Source organism: Xenopus laevis, chromosome 5S (assembly GCF_017654675.1).
Source record: "Xenopus laevis strain J_2021 chromosome 5S, Xenopus_laevis_v10.1, whole genome shotgun sequence".
Lineage (NCBI taxonomy): Eukaryota > Metazoa > Chordata > Amphibia > Anura > Pipidae > Xenopus > Xenopus laevis.
In genome coordinates, this window is record NC_054380.1 from 35,824,646 (window position 1) to 35,846,066 (window position 21,421).

The 21,421-nt window shown below is 41.7% G+C and overlaps 1 protein-coding gene across 1 annotated transcript; it reads left to right on the plus strand.

Moving 5' to 3' along the window:
- Positions 1 to 72: 72 nt before the first annotated feature.
- desi2.S (desumoylating isopeptidase 2 S homeolog) lies at positions 73 to 21,175 on the plus strand. The gene is made up of 5 exons (XM_018265182.2): positions 73 to 645; positions 4,929 to 5,001; positions 7,792 to 7,885; positions 9,483 to 9,624; positions 20,513 to 21,175. Exons 1-5 carry the CDS (start codon positions 607 to 609, stop codon positions 20,741 to 20,743), a joined length of 579 nt encoding a protein of 192 aa, XP_018120671.1. The 5' UTR covers positions 73 to 606; the 3' UTR covers positions 20,744 to 21,175.
- The last annotated feature ends 246 nt before the right edge of the window (positions 21,176 to 21,421 follow it).

Here is a 21,421-nt window from a genome sequence, read left to right on the forward strand (position 1 = left end):
ATTAAATAGTTTCTACTGCCAACTGCAAGTGTCATCATTTCCCTGCTCTATATTTCAGTGTAACACCTGTCAGCGGGGTCCAACCACACTCCTCGTTATGCAGAAACCTCTTAGTACTTCACCCCACCCCGTTTTGCGACGTTCCTGACCTCACCCACCCCCACTTCGCATACTGAACTACTTTGTGCCTTGGCGGCCGCCGTACGGCGCTGCCTTGTGGCATTAGGAGTCGTTCTTGGTTTCGCGGGAGGTGCGGATCGCTTTTCGTCCCGCAGTCGGGGGGAAGAGTGGTTTCTCCCAAGCTGTTTCCGCTATGTTGTAAAGGAACAGGCGTGCGGGACAAAGAGAGGATGCTGCGCTTTGTAGCCCGTGCCTTCTGTTCTCCGCTTTTCTGTGACAACAACAACAACCCCTCCAGGACTGGCAGCCAGGGGATCCCGGAGTCTTGCTGATACCCATAAGCCCCTTGGGCATTCTTGTCCGGGCCATGTCCTGTAACCCGACCGGCTTTCTTACCCCTCTGCTGACATCAGCAAACTAGTAACTAAACTAGTAGGCCGGAAGGCGCTCAGCTTGTTGAAGGATATTGTTTATCAGGAGGGGAGAATGGCCAACCAACCCGTCATCCTCAATGTGTATGATATGGTGAGTGATGTACTTCCTGTCTCTGGCCACTCTCCTATCTCTTTACTGGAGGGGGGATTTTAGCTCATCCCTTTCAAAAGGATTTATTATTGCAAGTGGCCTTTTCTGTGTTGTTCTTATCAATCTGTGGCTCATCTGACTGCAAGGAAACACCCACACCATTGTTATAGTGGTACTTAGTAGTAAGAGGAAGGAGCTGTCCTACTGCTTCCTCCTGCTGCTCTGCCATATATTACATCAACCGCAATATCTATCCACAATTGTGCAGTTATGGGGGTCTCTTATCTGGATTGCTTGGGATTTGGGGGTTATGGACACAGGCATTTTTCTACCAGGCCTTAAATCGACTTTAAATATAATGTACCAGTGCATTATACTCATTTAGATATAGAAGCATTGTGCTTAAAAAGTAGTGTTTCAGGCTGATTTATTGAATATTTCTGCAAAACGCCTAATAATCCTTCCCTTCTCTTCCACTTCCTGCTCCCTGAATTCCCAGGTTGTGCAGTGTTGCCGGCGGCTCTCAGCTCACTGAACTGTAGGACAGGAACTAATAAGCAGCTAGCAGAACCTGATAGGGAACTGAAGCATGTCTGTGCTTGTGTGACTCCAGGGCTGTGATTGGCTGTCCCCCTCCTACTGTGCTTCTGGCAGGGACCGTTAGGACACGCCCACCCTTCATTTGAAACACAGACTGGGTCCAGAGAACAACTAAGGGAGCTCAAATAAAGGGGCTATTTTTAAAGAAAATATACATTTTTAGCACCATGTAAAAGCAACTCTCGTTATTTCTCATCATTGCCTCCAAAATTAGTTTTTTTAAAATTTATCCTAAATGTCTCCTTTAAACATGTAAATTATAAAAATGGAATTATCAAGAAGGATCCAGGGATAATTTCTTATTACAAAGAAAAAAAGAAAGAAATAGTAGAGCTGTGTTTCTGTGCAGGTAGCCTAGGGTGGCAACTGTTGGGGTGGCCCTTGGGTAGCTATATAGAAGAGAAATATGTTTAAAAAAGACTCCTCAAGCTTCCACTGTACTGTGTGCTAATTGGCTATGATGCATTCAAAAGTCTAATGCCATGGGCCTTTGTGGCCTTGCAGTCCAAAATATGTTGATTTCTGCTGTTCATTGTTCTGCTGCTGTGGGTTTTGATCTGTTCAGTTATATGGTTGTATTTCAGAGCTATCTGGATAAGAGGTCCATAACAAAGCATTTTGTGGTGGTGCAGTATATTGCTGTCTTTCACTAATGGAGTTCTAGGTTCCATTCCATCAGTTTGTATTGGGTCTCAGAGCTTATATTTGGGAGAATGTAGCACGTCCCAAGCATTTGAGCAGGCATTATTACATGTGGTAGTGCTCATCTCAAACAAATGTATGTAAGTACCTTTAAGTGTCTAGTGTATTGGATATCTGTGGAGTATTGGGAGTTATTCTACATGCGCTGGAGGAAAACAGGTGTATGCTTGCTTTTGTATTCCCCTCATCAGCAATGATATGGGCATTATTATTATTATTATTATTATTATATATTGTTATTATTTTTTATCTTTGTAACTGCATCGTTATATGCATATTATATAGCAAAAAAACTTCCGCACACATAGGTCTTGATAAGTGAAAAAAAGCTGGTAGATTTATTTCAACGTTTCGGCTTACAAACTCAAGCCGTCATCAGGAAGGGCCCTTTCTGATGACGGCTTGAGTTTGTAAGCTTTATAGATATGAATTTTTGTTCCAGCACCTAGGCATCACTATGGCTATCTGAGTGCACCTATCTACTTCTCTATATATATATATATATATATATATATATATATATATATATATATATATATATATATATATATATATATATATATTTATATTTAAGGTTTCAAGCAGTTGTGTGTATTTGCTACTCCAAATGTGATGTAAAGGAAGATCCAGCTATTCAATTCCTGCCTCATGTTTTATCACTATACTAATTGGTAGTACAGCAGGAAGAGATTGATTAAAGGGCATCTATCCCCTTGGGCAGAGACACATGTGGAGATTTGGGGAGATTAGTTGCTCAGCCTCAAATCGCCTCTTCTTCGAGCGACTAATCTCCCCGCAATACCTTTCTGCCGGCGATTGAGATTCTAGCTGGCAGGAAGGCATTGCGGGTGATTAGTTGCCCGAAGAAGAGGCACTTGGAGCGCTTCATTTTCCGAAGTCACCCGAAGTTTCCTCGTGATTTAGATTGTAGCCGCCGGGAAGGCAGTTTGTGGAGATTAGTTGCCAGAATAAGAGGCGATTTGACAATGAGCAACTAAATCTCCCCGAATCTCCACATGTGTTTCTGCCCAAAAACTTTTACCTCCACACGAGATAAGGGCTAACAGAGCCCACACCCTGGATGGGGAAGACAGTTGTATTTTTTTTACAAAATCAAGCCCTGTAGCCCCCGGACTGTGAGGGAGCTCCAGTTACGGGTATGTAGGGACACAAGCATAATGAGTGCATCAGCCCTCATTTTGTGCATTCATGTGACATAGATTGGGCAGTGTGTCCTTTGATCCTATGTCACACACATGCATGTGAGTGAACACACTGGTTATACGCTCTTCCATAGCTGTATTGCTGTGCTCCTGTTTGACACACTCAAGCACCTCATGAAGTATCATTGTTAGTCTGTCCAGATTGGTAAAATTGGTATGGTTGCTTTAGTAACACAACTACAGTTTATTAAAACAAGATGCTCTGTAGCCATGGGGGCTATAGACTATAAACTAATAGTAGTGTTGCAGGGCAACAGTACATTATATTTTCATTACTTTAAAACTTTAAACTTTGATTCTTTTTGTAAGTACAGGTACCGCCAAGCCAGTTATTCAGCTCACGTCTATGGTGAATATTTGTCAACCTTGTCAATTAACATAGATCGTTAAAGGGATTCTGTCATGATTTTTATGGTGTAGTTTTTATTTCTAAATTACATTGTTTACACTGTAAATACCATATAAAATTACATTCCTAAACCAGCAAGTGTATTTTTTTAATATGTAATATTGGTGTTTAGGCAGCCATCTCCGGTTATTTGCTTTCAGAAAGAGCCAGCACTTTAGGATGGAACTACTTTCTGGCAGGCTGTTGTTTCTCTTACTCAATGTAACTGAATGTGTTGCAGTGGGACCTGGATTTTACTATTGAGTGCTGTTCTTAGATCTATCAGGCAGCGCTTATCTTGTGTCATGGAGCTACTATCTGGTTACCTTCCCATTGTTCTGTTATTAGGCTGCTGGGAGGGAAAGTAAGGGGGTGATATAACTCCAACTTGCAGTATAGCAGTAAAGAGTGATTGAGCACAAGTCACATGACTGGGGGCAGCTAGGAAACTGACAATATGCTGTGTTTTATATTACCTGTCTTGTAGGGGTGGTCTTTTGGAATATATTGTTGTTCTTTGATCTTTAATTCTTATGGAGATTAGAGATTTTATGCAGTTCCACTCTATTCCCATAAAGTAGGGCATACTAATACTTTGTGCTGGGAGTGTAAATATTTAATATACATATTATTGTTGAGTTGTGATTGCTTTATGTATAGAAATAACAAGGCATAGTTGTATTCTTTATGTACCTGATAGAAATGTCATCCAGTTCCCTGGAACATATTTGTGTGTTGCGCATGCAGCATGTGTAGTTACACATATAGAAGTGGCTAGGTTACTTTCCCTTGCCCACGGGGGTTAAGCTATGTGCAGAATTGTTGTTTGCTAATCATTGTAGTGTTAGAGACCACACAATACCCTTTCCACACTTCATAACTTATGGATGTTTTGTGCACAGGAGAAAATTTATTGATTCTGACAAATGTAGGCATGTTTTATCCTTGGAATTGCCCACATCACAAAGAGGCCATAATGGAGCTAACAGAGCTCTAATGCTTTGCTGACTGCTTGTAACATTATCTATAGAGGATACACCAAATTTGGCCAAGGTTAGAGCTTATGCATTCCATTCATGTCTTGGTTTACAAGCCACTTTACTAAAGACGGCCTAAACACTACCTAAAGATATAAAAAAGAGAGAATGAGGTGATCTGAAAATAATATAACCCCTATGTTTAATTGCAAGTAGCATGGTAGCACATGTGCACTGATTCACTTCTATACCATCATGGATGCTAGTTTTTCCTCAAGCACAAAAATGGACCATAAATCTTTGTAAAGCACCATATATAAAGTGTCTGTGCTAAATAAATAATGGTTTATAAAACATTTCTCAATGTATGTTTTTTTTTTTTTCTTCTTGTAGTACTGGATTAATGAATACACATCATCCATTGGGATAGGAGTTTTCCACTCCGGAATTCAGGTATATGGAAGAGGTAGGTAGAATTTACTGAATAAGTAACAGCAGAATAGTAGCACAAATCATACTGTGCATGTGCATGTTTGCGTGCAACATCATTTACTATGGCCAGGAGTTGTCTGTGTTCTATGTGTAGTAAAAGCCCCTGACAATAATTTATCCCAGAGAACGGTATATTTTTGTAAAGTACACATTTTGACAAATTACTCCAAACTGCCAAAATGCAAACCCACTGTGCAGTAAACACTTTACAGCCATAATCAAGCAAAAAAAAAACAAAAAAACTACTAATCTCCCTGAACTGCCTTCCCACCGGCTAAAATCGAAATCGCTGGCGGGATGGCACTCAAAGCGCTTCGTTTTCCGAAGTTTCCTCACGAGGCAACTTTCGGGGTGACTTCGGAAAACGAAGCGCTTCGAGTGCCATCCTGCCTGCGATTCCGGTTCTAGTCGGTGGGAAGGCAGTTTGGGGAGATTAGTCGCCCGAAGAAGAGGTGATTTGTCAATGGGCGACTAAATCTCCCGAATCTCCACGTGTCTTTCTGCCCTAAAGGGTCTGCAGTTCGGGGAGATTAGTCGCCCGAAGAAGAGGTGATTTGTCGCCGGGCGACTTAATCTCCCCATATCCACATGTCTCTCTTTTCCCTTAACTGTAGTTTAATGTTTTTTTTTTTTATTATCAGGCTTTAGTGCCTACTTCTTTTAGGGTAAGGGCATACCTGGAGATTCTGGGAGATTTAGTCGCTCGGCGGCTAATCGCCTCTTCTTTGGGGCATCTAATCTCCCCAAACTGCTTCCAGGTGGCTTCTGTCTGCTTCAATGAAAATTGCCTGCGTCAATGCAGACCGGCGCTTTGATTTCCGAAGTCGCCGGACGACTAAATCTCCCCGAATCGCCTGCTGACTAATCTACCCGAATCTGCCTGTGTGGCCAGACCCTTAGTTGTAATATTGGTGTGTAGGCAGCCAACTCGGGTCATTTTGCTTGGTCATGTGCTTTCAGAAAGAGCCAGGACTTTAGGATGGAACTGCTTTCAGGCAGCTATTGTTTCTCCAATCTAATTGCAGTCGCAGTGGAACATGTATTTTTACTATTGAGTGCTGTTCTTGTGTCTAACAGGGAGCTGTTATCTGGTTACCTTCCCATTGTTCTGTTGTTAGGCTGCTGGGGGGGGGGGTGATATCACTCCAACTCAGTGTCGGACTGGGCCGGCGAGACACCGGGAAAAAACCTGGTGGGCCCCTTTCTCTTGTGGGCCCCGCCGGTCGCATGTGTATAAATCCGGCACTGCGCAGACAGGCCAGTGCAGAGACGCGCCGAACACGCCAGCCTGGCAGGGGGCCCTGGGGCAGTAGCCCCGGTGGGCCTCGAGCCCCCCAGTCCGACCCTGCTCCAACTTGCAGTTCAGCAGTAAAGAGTGACTGAAGTTTATCAGACCACAAGTCACGTGTCAGATTTCAAAATTAAATATAAAAAAAACAGTTTGCTCTTTTGAAAAATGGATATCCGTGCAGAATTCTGCTGGAACAGCACTATTAACCAATACATTTTTTGAAAAAATTTTTTTGCCATGAAAGTATCCCTTTAAGAATTCTAGTGCTTCATTATAAGTTTTACCTTCAGGTTACTTGCTTTCAAGGTAAAAACTCCCAAACATGGTCGCCCTGTTATTGGCCACACTGGGATCACCTGACTATAGCTGGGTGGGAGCTACAACATGGAGCTGCCCACTGCTTGTATATAAACTATAACAAACAAGGGAAAGTTTTGCTCACCAAATTTATTGGTGAGCACAACTTTCCCTTGTTTGTTACAACTTTTTTTAATAAATTGAGATTTTATTCATACAAAGTTTTTGTTGTAGTTCTGCTTGTGTGTTTTTTAAGGCACGGGGCTTGTGTTCCTGGGCCCAAAACTTAAACATTGGAGAGTTTGCTTATTTTCATGGTATCCATAAGTGCTTTATGTGTAATATAATATTACATTTTAAAGGCTGAAACCTGAGGAGCCTGCCTAACTCCTTAATGACATGAAAGAATTAATGAAACATACAGTGTCTTGAGTGTTAGAAAGCTGTAATTGTATGTGTATTTAAATGCAGTTGTGCTTAGAATAATAGCAGTGTGTTTAAAAAAGTGAATAAAGCTCAAAATCCTTATAAATAGATTTTATTTCCATACAGGCAAATGCATTGGGGAATACTGCACATTGTTTTCCCCTCTCCAATCCTGTTCTTCTGAACAATGTCTGGAATGACCCATTTTACTCCGACTTTCAGAGAGAAATGCACTATAACCAGCATGCGCAACATATGCTGCCTTCCTTCCTTAAAGTGGGCCTGTCACCCAGACACAAAAATCTGTATAACAAAAGTCCTTTTCAAATTAAACATTTGATTTTTTATTAAAGCTTTCATAGCTGCTGTAATCTCATTTAAAAATCTCAGCTGTCAATCAAATATTGTCTGCCCCTCCTCTATGCCCTGGTCAGATTAGTGATGTTGGACTGCTAAAAAGTCTGCATCTGTGGGAACTGTTTCTCTCTTGTCTCTCTTATGTAGTTCCAGTGGGGTTAGGTATAATTGATACAAGAATCTATATTGGATAAGACTACACTGGAGCATATTAGAAACTGGTAAAGGTTGTTTATTGCTTTCTTCCATTTATCACCGACAAGTCACCTAGTGCATCTCTCCACTTCAGGTGTGTTGATGAGTTGGGAGCTCTCCGAGCAAATATACAATATAGTGCATTCTTTATTTTACATAACAGCAGGGCTGCAACTGACATTTGTGTTTTCCTTAAAGAGTTTGCTTATGGCGGACACCCCTATCCATTCTCTGGCGTGTTTGAAATCTCTCCTGGAGATTCCAGCGAACTAGGAGACACCTTTAAATTTAAGTAAGTATTTGTATATATTTTACTCTATAGATGGAACTTCCCCACTTGTTAAATGTCTGCATTTCTGAAGTGACTTCTGATCTTATTCTACCCCACTCTCCTTCTTTCCCAGATTCATTTGTTGTGATCTTTCTCCCTTTCTGTTCAGCTGTTCCTTCCCTGTCTTGTGCCCTGTCCTAGAGACCTGCAGCGGGTCGGGCACCCGCAAAAAATGCAGGCACCCTGTGGAATAAGGGAAGGACTTTCAGGTGCGGGTAAAGATGTTGGTCAGGTTGCGGGTCTCATCTAAATGTCTTATCTTATGTAATATTGTCTATATTTTACTCCTTTTAAAGTTTTACAAAACTTGTTTCTGTCCCTGCCCACTTTTGATGATGTCACTTCTGGTTTGCAACAGCATCGCTTCCTGTTTGATGGTGATAGGTGGATTGCGGGTCGGGTTGCGGATAAGGCAGTTGCAGGTCTGGGTCGGGTAGCGGGTAATTAAGAGGGTTGCAGTTCGGGTCGTGGTTTGTGTGGTCAGCTCTGGGTCTTAGAAATTGGTTCCGCGCCAGACTCTACCCTGTCCTCCATTTATGTTTTCCATTATCATCCACTAACCTTTAAAGGATAGGTATATACTATATATATAACTTAAGCCCACATGTGTGCTGCACTCCAATAAAATCCATTCATGATTCAGGGTGTTGTCCCAAAAGGTATAGACAAGTATTGCAAAAATGAACGCACTCCTGAGCTTCATAATGCAGTGAAAAATGTAATGTCCTGTTGGGAGCAAAACACAGACAATACATTTTTCACTGCATTATGAAGTCCAGGAGTACATTCCTTTTTTTTTAAATACTTGTCTATATATAATGTATAATGCAGTTTTTCTTTTTAAGTGGAGCACCCATGCTCTTTAGTTGGGGCCTGGCAGAATGTCAGGAGATGGGAGGTCTATGGTTCTGTGTGAATGGAGAAAGATTATTATATGCATATATGAATGTAGATTATATGGCCATAGCAGCCTCTAGAACACATAACTAGGCAACGTCTGTACCCACTATTTAAAAAAAAAAAATGAATATACCTTTAAATATTGTGTAACCTGCAGTAACGCCTACAGTACAATTACATTGGCCTTAGGAACTGCAGCAGTGAGTGGGTGGCACCAAAGAACTTTTTTGTTACAAGCTGTGAATGTGATTAATTATCACTATATGATAAGGAGTTGCAAGACCTATTATTATCTGTCTTGTTCAGCTAAATATAAAAGCCTTACTAAAATGTAATGGCATGCATGTAGGAGGTAATGCGACGCTCGCCTCAATAATAATGTAACACAGGGTGCAGCAGCTGGGGGTAGGTCTGGCCAGTGACATTAGGAGATCATGACAATGTAATAGCTCAGCGTAGGTTCTGTGTTGAAAGAAAAACTTGCTGTACAAAACTCGTCCAAATCACTCCCGTTTCTACAGCTACAGAACCGACACAATGATAATAATAGTCTGTATAAAAGCAATGAGATGCATAGGTCTCATTTAGACTTGTTTCTGGCATAGCATCTAAAAAATTTTTATCTGTTCCATTAATCTTTCTGCTCATTATTTCTTAGAGAAGCGATTGCCCTGGGGAGCACGGATTTCACAGAAAACGATATTGAAAAAATAATAGAGGAACTAGGAAAAGACTATAAAGGAAATGCATATCATCTCATGCACAAAAATTGCAACCACTTCTCATCAGCTTTATCAGAGGTAAGAAGGCTTCTTTATTATATCTGAAATATATTAGCCCTTTGGGAAAGATGTGGAAAAATCAAGGGCATTTAGAAATGCAAGTGACTAGGCTATGGCCTGGCTGGTTGCATTGTAACAAGATATAGTCAGTGCAGCCCTTCTAGCTGAATTTTCTAGACGTGCCCCTGTTTATTTATTTTAATTTGATTACTTTAGGGTAGATTATGACTTGTAGCCAAATATAGTCCAGAAAGCTAATTTAAAAATGAAAACATAATTACAAAGTGTAATACTTCAACGCAAATTTATGCTCATTGAAATACTATTCACAATGGAACACTAAACTGAAGTTGCTTGGGGGGCGTGGCCAGCGACGCATGGAGTAGGACGCTGAAGTGTGAGCGCTCCGAGAGAAATCCCTGCTTTTACCCTGTAAACCCTCCCCATCTGCCTCTATTGCCGCTTACTGCCTTTGTGACATACCTGCTGCCTGTCCGGTACCGTCAGTCATGGGCAGAAACAACCCTGCAAAAACTCCGGCACGATCCAAATCTGCAGAGCCGCACCATGCGCCTCCTCAAAATGGCGCCGCGGGGCCTGATACTGTGTGGGAGACGGCGGAGATGGAACGAGATGCTGCGCAGCTAAGAGGGTGAGCTTAAATGCAGCGCGTTCCCTCAGTAAATTCGCCAGAACATCTGAGCAAGACCCCCCACCATCAGATTGCCATTCCATGCCTGCCACTACAGTATCCTTGGGGGATGCGGCGTGCACCCAGGTGGGGCCCCCCACAGAGCCCACTCTGGGGGAAATTATGCAACAACTTGGCTCTAATCATGTCTCTGTACTGAACAAGCTTGATGAGCTGAAAACAGACTTTAATATAGTGAAACTGGATGTGCAAAAGCTCAGAGAGCGCACTCAAGAGACTGAGAGGCGCATATCAGACCTAGAAGATAGGACTGGGCCATACAGTGCTACTCTGGAGGCTCATGCTCGGCAAATTTCTATCCTACAAGCCAAAATGGATGATTTAGAAAACAGGCTGCGGCGGAATAATATCCGCATTGTGGGTATTCCTGAGCGTGCGGAAGGCAAGCAAGTGGAACTTTTTGTTGAATCCTGGCTCGCTCATACCTTTGGCAAAAAACCCTTTTCACAATGCTTCATAATTGAACGGGCTCACAGAGTCCCAACGAAAGAGCCTCCCCCGGGGCACCCACCACGGCCAATCATTGCCCGCATCCTTAACTACAAGGATCGCGATGCGATATTGAGGGAAGCCAGGATCCTTGGTTCCATACAATACGAGAACCATAGAATTTCAATATATCCCGATTTTTCTATGGAGGTCCGTAATCAGAGGCTGAAATTCAATCAGGTGAAAGATAGTCTACGGAAGCTACGAGTACCATACTCCATGTCCTTCCCTGCCCGTCTACGAGTGGTAAAAGATGACAGAGCCTTTTTCTTCACTACTCCTGAAGAAGCGCGGCGCTGGATTGAAGCAAGTTTCTCTCCACGCTCACCTGCCCGACAACCGAGAGATCAACGACCACCAAGTCCTGTGCATCTTGAAGCCTAATATTTGGCTCTCCAGTTTTGATATGCTACCACCATTATGAGGGGAATTCTCCTGCCTTACGTCTCGGAGTGACATCGGCGTCAGAAGCAACGAAGACCTACATCGTCCAAAGCCCTGGAACCGGAGAACTACGTTTTACACCCTTTGGTTCCTCCCCCTGCGGTTATGCTTTATAGTTTTGGGAACAAAACCCGCTCAAGTTGGGGTGGAACGGGTGGGGAGGGGATGTTTTTTGTTTTGCCACTGCTGAACCTTTTTCTGGATGTCGTTGTTCTGGTCCTACTCGGATTTACCTATCTACTCTCGGGCAGTCTCATTCTCTGCCATTGGATTTACATTCTGCTCAGCCTCTACTTCCTCGTGAGTATGCCCTCTCCTTCTCTGAGACTTTCTCACTCTTTTAGACCATGGCGGAGGTAAGACTGTTATCTTGGAACGTTCGGGGACTGGGCAGCCCTATAAAGTGGGGTCTCATATTTAAGGTGATTAGGAGGGTTAAACCACATTTGATTCTTCTTCAGGAAACCCACCTTGAAGGCAAAAAGGTCTGTACTCTGAGAAAATCCTGGTTGGGGGCCTGCTATCACTCCACCTACTCCTCCTATGCCAGGGGGGTTTCGATTCTGGTAACTAGGTCCTGTGCATTTACGATGTCTCAAATTGTGACGGATCGCGAGGGTCGATTTATCTTGTTAAACTGTTACTTGAATGGGAAAATGTATAATATAATCAATGTGTATATTCCTCCCCCTTTCAATGAGTCGCTGCTGTCAACCCTAATGGAAAAACTTTTACTATTGCCATTTGCACCCACCATTTTGATGGGGGACTTCAACTCTGTTATGTCTGAGCCTCTAGATAGACTGAAACCTGGAGTTAGGCCCTCCCCCTCTCTGCCTCGATGGGCGTCAACCTTTCACTACATTGACTTGTGGAGAGAGAAACACCCAGGGGAAAAGAGGTTTACGTGCTTTTCTGCCTCGCACAACACTATGTCACGTATTGATTTGGCCTTTGGGTCCCCTGAGATTCTGGTACAGACAACCCAGGTTGACATACTTCGGGTGGAATCTCAGACCACTCCCCGGTATTACTTCAGATTGAAACATCCCCGCTTCCTAGTGATAGACTATGGAAACTCAATAGGTACTGGCTCCAGCAGGAGGGTGTAGCCGAGGCAGTAGATGGGGAGATCGACTCCTTTCTTGAGCTCAACAGTAACTCCGTTAATCCCCAAATTCTGTGGGACTCGCTGAAGGCCTACATTCGAGGGCAGTATATCCTGCAAATTAAATCCCATAACAGGGAAAATCAGCGTGAAATTGATATGCTAGAGGCTCGGGCACTAACTGCAGAAAAGGTTTTTACTCAGGACCCCAACCCGCACACGAAACATGACTGGGTTACTGCCCAAACAGCTTTGCATACTAAACTGCTGACGAAGGTCAGAAAATCACAACTTTACTTAAAGTCCATCGTATTTGCTACTGGTGACAAAAATGGTAAATTATTGGCCTTACTGTCCAGGGAATTAACCCCCTTGACGAGCATCCCTGCTATTTGTAACAGCAACGACTCTTTAGTAACTGATCCGATTGCGATTAACAGGGTGTTTAAAGAATATTACTCTGACTTGTACTCCTCCCGCATAACGTATACCAGTCCACAGATCCACTCTTATCTACGTAACATTCCCTTACCCAGTCTGTCACAGGGCGATTCAGACATACTTGAGGCACCAATCACTGACCTAGAGCTGAGTGCAGCAATTGCCTCCCTAGCATCGGGGAAAATCCCCCGGCCTAGACGGCCTCCCCCCCGAGGTATATCATAAACATGAAAAGAAGTTGGTACCGATGCTGACCCCACTATTCAATGGTGTATTGCGGGGGGGTGTCCTGCCTGACACCATGAGTGAGGCTCTCATCACCCTTGTCTTGAAACCGGGAAAATACCCGCATAAGTGTGCTTCCTATAGGCCCATATCTTTGATTAATGCAGACGCAAAAATCCTAGCTAAAATTCTTGCCATTTGATTGAACCAGGTTATCACCAAAATAATATCACCTGATCAAACGGGATTCATTACTGGTAGAACGACAGACATTAATGTCCGTAGGCTATTTACTAACATTGTCGCACCTCACGCTAATGCCGGTCACAGGGTCATTGTTGCGTTGGACAACGAGAAGGCCTTCGATTCCGTTGAATGGCAATATCTCTGGGCCACGATGGAACTCATGGGACTTGGGACGAACTTTAGAAACTGGGTGAGAGCCATTTACAGTAACCCTAAAGCTAGGATTAAGACCAATCAAAATATCTCCTCTCCATTCTCGCTTCTACGGGGTACCAGGCAGGGCTGCCCCCTCTCACCCTTGCTGTTTGCTATCGCAATGGAGCCCCTGGCATCCCTCATGAAGCACTCAGTGGAGGTTAGGGGTTTACGGGTGGGGCCCCATACTGAGAAGGTGGCAATGTATGCTGACGATACTATTCTGTTTTTGGAAATCCCTTATGATACACTAGATACAGCGCTTGCATTGCTAGACACCCATACTACCTACTCTGGTTTGCGGATCAACTGGAACAAATCCATTATATTCCCCATTGATGACTTCATGCTTGACAAAAATAGGTACGGGGCCCCCCTCCAATGGTCCTCTTCTTTTAAATACCTGGGCGTTTGGATCCACAAGGACCTGGGAAAATATGTAGAACTTAATTTACAGCCACTGTTGTCAACATTTGAAAATAAAATTAAAGCATGGTGTAGCCTTCCCTTGACACTCCTAGGTCGGATTAATCTGTTCAAAATGATGATATTGCCTAAATTTACGTATGTGTTTCGTCAAGCCCCGGTGGCCGTACCCACAAGCTTTTTTCAGAAACTCAGGTCGTTGCTGATCACTTTCTATTGGGCTGCCTCCTCCCCTAGAACAGCCCTGACAACGTTACAACATCCAGCTGACATGGGGGGGCTGGCTGCCCCCAACTTATTCCTCTATTACCTTGCTTCTAAGTTAGTCAATGTCTGGTGGTGGTGTGCCCCAAACTCACATAATGCTGCTACTATATTGGAAGCTCAACTGGTGGGCTCTTATGAGGCCCTAAAAAATTTACTGTATCGGGGTAAAGGAGGAATTAGCGCCACCACCCCTCTTATGCTTAGTACGATGCAAGTGTGGAAGATAGCCCTACAGTACTTTCCCAAGAAGGCGAATGAATACTCTGGCTGCCTACCCCTATGGTTTAATCCTCATCTCCCCCAGCTGAGAACTATTCCAGATGTCCAACTCTGGGCTAACTATCATATTAAGTACTTGGGCCAAATCACTGAATTGGGTGAGCTGCTTCCCTTTGACAATCTGAAAGTGAAGTTTCAGTTACCAAATACCATGTTTTTTCGATATCTTCAACTTAGACACGCCTATAGGGCGCAATTTGGGGCCACGAAAATTGATACAACACCCAGACGGCCGGAGGTTTTGGCTTTTGATTCGTCCCTTAGTAAACCAGTCTCACGGTTTTACTCACTGCTAAACACACCTCAGAAACCAGTTTTACCGAAATTATTCTCTAAATGGTCTCTTGATGCTCCTCACCTTACCCCTGATATGTGGGAAGATGTTCTAGACAGTCACATGGCTGTGCTGATAAGTGCAAAAGACAAAATGATTCAATTTCGGTATCTGCATAGAACCTACTTAACACCCCATAGACTGCATCTGATGAACCCCTCCATCCCGGATGTGTGCCCCAGGTGCAACTCTTCCCCAGCAGACTTTATCCATATGGTGTGGAGTTGCCCCTGTGTCGCCATGTTCTGGAGGAGGGTGACAGAGGAAGTTAGCGGGCTCTTGGCTCTTATCATTCCTATGGACCCACTGGTCTTACTCCTGAATCAAGTTGAAGAAACGGCCCCCACAGTAGCTGAGAGGGCTTTGTTAAATTTCCTGTTTATCCAAGCAAAACGCTTGATTGCTCTCAAATGGAAGTCCGAGCACCCACCTACAAAAAAGCAGTGGATAGAACTGGTGAATGACTCGCTGCCCTTATATCAAATCACCTATATGCGTAGAGGTTGCCCCAAGAAGTTTGGTACGATCTGGTCCCCGTGGCTATCCGACCATATGCCATCATTGCTGCCCCGGGATCTAGGAAACCCCCCGCCAACCCCTTGAGAGCATCCCCTATTTTCTCCTTTCCCCCCTGGTACAGAAACGACAAAATCCAGAACAAGTTGGGTAAATGTTTTGTGTTTAATGTTCCACTGATTTAATTACAGGAGTGTTATTTATTCTTTTATTGCAATGCAGCCTCTGTACCTTGAATCTCGGCCAGGATGTCTGGCTCGTGGATGTGATCACTCTTCGCAACTCCTCCTACTATCGGGCGAGTTGCTCCTGTATGTCCTTGATACCGCATTGTATTTTGACCTTGATTTATTATTTCTCTCCTGTCTTTTTTGCGTTATTGTATGTGCTGTATGTCTGTTTACAAAACTTTTCAATAAAAACAACTTTTCAAAAAAAAAAAAAACAAGTTGCTTCTGCTTTGTTGAATAAGGTGCATAGTACTGGTATGGGATCCGCTACCTAGAAAGCTCCAAACTACGGAAAGGCCATCTCCCATAGACTCCATTTTATCCAAATAATCCGAATTTTTAAAAATGATTTCCTTTTTCTCTGTAATAATATAACAGTACCTTGTACTTGATCCCAACTAAGATATAATTAATTCTTATTGGAATCAAAACCAGCTTATTGGGTTTATTTAATGTTTATATGATTTTCTAGTAGACTTAATGGAGATTCAAATTACAGAAAGATCTGTTATCTGGAAAACCCCAGGTCTCAAGCATTCTGGATAACATCCCGTACCTGTACAAGGCATATGGAAACGAGTCCTGGTATTTGCAACTCTTAAGTGCTGCTTCCAAGGATCCCTTTGTTTGTTGTGCCTACACACCTATTGACTAACACTTAAAGGATTGCACACAAAGACTGGGGCCAGACGCAAGACATGATCCATCTTGTCTGACCCAAGCCTAACACCATTTACAAGAACTGATGCAATTAGTATTAACACGTTTTTATAAAGTGCTGAATAATTGTAGCGATATACACTTAACATATAAATTATATACAACTGATAATCAATACAAGAGGTAAAGAGTGTGATGCTTAATAGAGCGTACAATTCTAAACAATAAGTACCTACACAAAGTGCTGCCAAAGCATAAACACAACTTGTGCTACCCCCCAACCCACCCCCCTCCGAATTGTGGGTAATAAAATCATGGGCATTTGCATCTGTACATTGCATTTTTGTAAGTAAATACACGCTCCGATCTGAACCTGTAAAGGGTGCTGCTCTGGTTGGCGAGCCGGGCCTTGTGGGTGAGCAACCTGTGGTGTTTGTGCAGATGGCCTGTAGATGTCACTGTGCTCAGACTTATACTGTGCATGCTTCCTTGACAGCTTAAAAGTGAAAGTTACTGTTGTGTAATGGCTGCAAGAGTCTGCTAATAAAGCACTTTTATACTATACTCATCCCCGGCTACCGAAAACATAACAATTGGCGACGAGGATGGGATTTATATCTTTCAACAACCACATTTACTCTTTTTTTTTTTTTTTGGACTGCCTGGAATAGCAAGGGTTAAATACTTCCACAGGAAAAACAGATCAAGCCACCCACACATACACCTCCCCTAGGAAACACATGCAAGAAGCTGCAAGAGGTATTTATGTACTGAAAGGTTAACCACTGCAACGTACAGCAAGAACTTGTGATCAGCAAGGGCTCTGGTTAAATAATTAACAGGGCGTCTCCCCCCAAAAAAACTTTTATTTTGTCTAATGAAACAAAATACTGTGCCTACAAAATCATCTACTGCTGACATTGTGAAATGTCACCAATCCAAATGCAAGGCTTATACTGACAGAAAACGTGGTGCCAGAGAAGTACACTTTCAGCCTGGATCTTTAGTCAGAATTAAGAAACCAGGAATACTGAAAGCAAGGACAATCTAAATTTACTACACCACTTGAAGTGAGACGGGAATATGTGGTGTTTGTGCAGATGGCCTGTAGATGTCACTGTGCTCAGACTTATACTGTGCATACTTCTTGGAGAGCTTAAAAGTGAAAGTTACTATTGTGTTGGCTGCAAGAGACTGCTAATAAAGCACTTTTATACTCTACTCATCCTCGGCTACTCGAAACATAACACAACCTCACCTAACAAGTAAATCTGCCCACAACAAGCAAATTCATTTGTCTGTCAAAGTGAACTATTTCACTTTATATAAATAAATGTCCAGAATAGTTTCTTTCTTTAGCGTGTCTGTTAAGAAGCAATAATATGTGCATCCCGCAGAGCTAATTATTAACTCTCTTCCATGTACACAACAGACCGCAGTTGCTATCTCTGCACACAAGAAAGCACATATAAACCTATTAATTATCGTTGCAGTATAGGAATCTAGGGATTTGGTTTTAAGAATATGTTTCTTCTAAAATCAGTGTGCCTGAAAATCATATTTACATGTACATTAAAAAAAAAGTGTACACAAGTGGAGAATTATATTTTCTGTTCACGTTGGTGTCATAACTTCATGTACAAACACAACCCTTAATGGATATTGCTTGTAACCTGGTTGATTTGTAATGAGTTCCTCTGCATCCCACATGGTTGTAGCGTGCATCTGACCTGGTAAGTAAACCAATCCATGCCAAGAATATCTCACTCTGCTCACAATAATATCCCTTCCTAGGAGACAGGCAAGCAGGGCCCAGCCAGGATACAAATATAGACTACAAATTACACCAATGTCTCTTTAAAATTAATGAGGATTAGCCTTCTTTAAAAGACCTGAAACACTAATATAATAGACCTTTTAAAGTGGACCTGTCACCCAGAGACAAAAATCTGTATAATAGAAGCCCTTTTCAAATTAAACATGAAATCCAAATTTTTATTTTTTATTAAAGCATTCATAAAAAAACTCAGCTGTCAATCACATATTGCTTTAGGCAAAGAGGTGGGGCAGACAATTAATTTCACTTTCCATTCAGCACTTCCTAGATGTCACTGCTCTCCCCACATTCCCCCATTCTCTTTACCATTTAATTGTGTAGCCAGTGCATGGGGATGGAAATCAGGTCCCCCATTCTGGTGCACAAACAAGATTCTGAGATAATGCAAGGCTTGTCTTAATAACAGTGTCCACAAAATGACCCCTGTCTGCTTGTTATAATTATTAATTCCCAGACTGAAGGAAACAAGAGTCAAATAATTTATGTAGTGTAATTAAAGTTCATTTTACTTGACTAATGTGATAAAATAGGATTTTGAATATTTTTTTTGGGTGACAGATCCCCTTTAATGCATTTGAATATAATGTAATGATAGATGATATATAGATAGTAGGAATGCACCAAATCCACTATTTTGGATTCGGCCAAACCCCCGAATCCTTTGCGCAGTATTCGGCCGAATACTGAACCGAATCCTAATTTGCATATGCAAATTAGGGGTCGGAAGGAGAAGACATTTTTTACTTCCTTGTTTTGTGACAAAAAGTCATGCGATTTCCCTCCCCAAATTCAGTCCAGCCGGCCAAAAGAATTTGGCCAAATCCTGCTGAAAAAGGCAGAATCCCGAACCAAATCCTGGATTCGGTGCATCCCTAATAGATAGAGATTACAGATACAGATTACAGAACTAATTTAAAATTGCCTGCCTAGCACAAAACTAGAAGGCTATTTTTGGTATGTTCCTGTAAAAAAAAAAAAATCTACTTATTTGCATTTATGGCCAGGGGTATTGTGTAATTGCCTACCCATGATTCAGTAAATAGGCCTGGATTAAATAGGACTTTTGCTGAATACAGCACAGTAAAGAGGTTATTTATCAAAATCCGGATTTTTCTGATATTTTATTTAAAAGAAAAAAGTCTGACCAAACTAGAATCCACAATTTGATCGTATTTATTTTTTAAAAAGCTTGAATAAGCAGGGAATAACGCTATTAAATTGAGCGAAAACCTGAATAGTTTTTTCTGAGTTTTTTTTCCAGAATTGTAAGATTTTGTCAGATTTTCGCCTGGATTTTCAGGCTAATTCCAGCACCGACCACAGAAATTTCTAAATAGGATTGACTTATGTACAACCTTGGCAGGCATGAGATGGCGGATATTCGGACTCAAGACTTTTTCCATCCTCGGGGTTTAATAAATCTTGCAAAAGTTAAGGGGTTTTTTTTTCCACGAAAAATTCAGATTTTATAGTTAAAAAAATGCAAATTTTTCGAATTTTTGTATACTTTTTGCTTATTGTTTTAAGTAAGAATTTTTTTTTTTGAACATCTAAAATTGAAAAGTCTCATACATTTCCTTTTTGTATGAGCAAAGCAAATCAGCAGTCCACCAAGAAGCTATCTGTATAATGAGCTGCTCATTCTACAGAGGATGACAGAATGCCCGAAAAAGCCCTTCCATTGCGGTGCATTTAAATATCGGTGGATGTGTCAACAGAAGTGCGATTACTCTTTTGCTAACACACCATCTGCAATTTTAATGTACCACAACAGAAGGGCATTTTTGGATGTTTTGTTTCCCTATCAGACTGTATATGGGGCTATGGGAGGATTTGTGTATATATATATATATATATATATATATATATATATATATATATATATATATATATATATATATATATATATATAGCGGATTCTCGGGAGACAGAATGTGTCTTTACAATTTCACTATTTAAACAACAGCCATATATATGTCTTATAATACACAAAAGCCATGAATATCCTGTAAATTATATCCTTATAAACGGTGAGTTCTGATGTCATCAGTTATAAACGGTGAGTTCTGATGTCATTTCTGTCACATGACTCACTGAAACTTGTGTATTATAATTAATAAAGTACCCCCAGTTGCAAAATATGAGGATATTAGAAGTTACCTCGGAGTTCCATGACCTGTATAAAAACACTCGGCCTTTGGCCTCGTGTTTTTATATGGTCATGAAACTCCTCGGTAACTTATAATATCCTTATATTTTACAAGAGGGGTACTTTATTCACTATATCTTTGATAGAATGAGAGATTGATCGGGTTAACCCAGACTGGGCTGTAGCACAATAGGCTACAAAAAAGAAATTTCCTCAAGACAACTATTTTGTATGATTTTGGTGGAAGGGTTACTGTGTATAAGCGTGAGCATGTGTTTAACCAAAATTATTATTACTACATGGAAAAAATGTCAAGCCCTTGTTTATTCCTTTGTCTCTTTTACATAGATCCTCTGTGGGAAGGAGATTCCTCGCTGGGTTAACAGACTAGCCTACTTCAGTTCCTGCGTACCATTTTTGCAAAGCTGCCTACCCAAGGAATGGCTGACACCGGCTGCTTTGCAGTCTAGCATAAGCCAGGAACTCCAGGAAGAACTGGAGGAAGCTGAAGATGCTGCTGCATCAGCCTCCACCTCTACAACTACAGTCCCCAGACCTGGGCGCCACACCAAACTATAAAAGTATACCTTAAGGAGAAGAATGCATTTGCAATGTTTAGAGTGATCTCCAGCAACTGATATTCCTACCCCACAATTGGGATGTGAGAACATATCTTTCCCCTTCTCAGCTCAGGATTCTATTTGTATTCGGCAAAATACGCGTGATAAAACATGTGCAAGTCACTTTGTCACCCATTTGTCGATGCTCCTATATTATATCATACACGTCCTGCCTTTGTTTTAGTAATTGTGTTAATGTATTTTTTTCAGTATTCGGATTTTTGCTGTTTACAAGTCTTAATGCATCTTACTGCTATCTATGAAAGGGAGATATGTATGGCTGTTACGGTCTTTTACCTCATATTTACAGATACTTAGAAATAATGTAGCTGTATTGCAGCAACACAACTGCTTACAGATGTTTGAGCAGGTTTCATACAAGGGGCGTAAATGGGGTTTCTGTGCTCTAATCTGTACATGGCCTGTGTTGCTGGCATATAAAGCACACAATGTTAAAGAGGCACTATTGTCAAAATTAAAGTTTAATATAAGCTTCATCGTTCTGAAATAAGAAACCTAACTACAATCAATTAAAAATTCTGCATGGTTTCTGAAATAATCAAGTTTTACTTCACTATTCCTCTCTCAGTGTCTGTTTCTCTTCTTCTGTCTTCTTGTAGCAGTTGAATGTTATTGA

Coding starts and splice junctions, on each gene's coding strand:
- desi2.S (XM_018265182.2), top strand. CDS start 607: ATGGCCAACCAACCCGTCATCCTCAATGTGTATGATATG. Junction 646..4,928: donor TCCTCAATGTGTATGATATG/GTGAGTGATGTA, acceptor TTCTTCTTGTAG/TACTGGATTAATGAATACAC. Junction 7,886..9,482: donor GGAGACACCTTTAAATTTAA/GTAAGTATTTGT, acceptor ATTATTTCTTAG/AGAAGCGATTGCCCTGGGGA.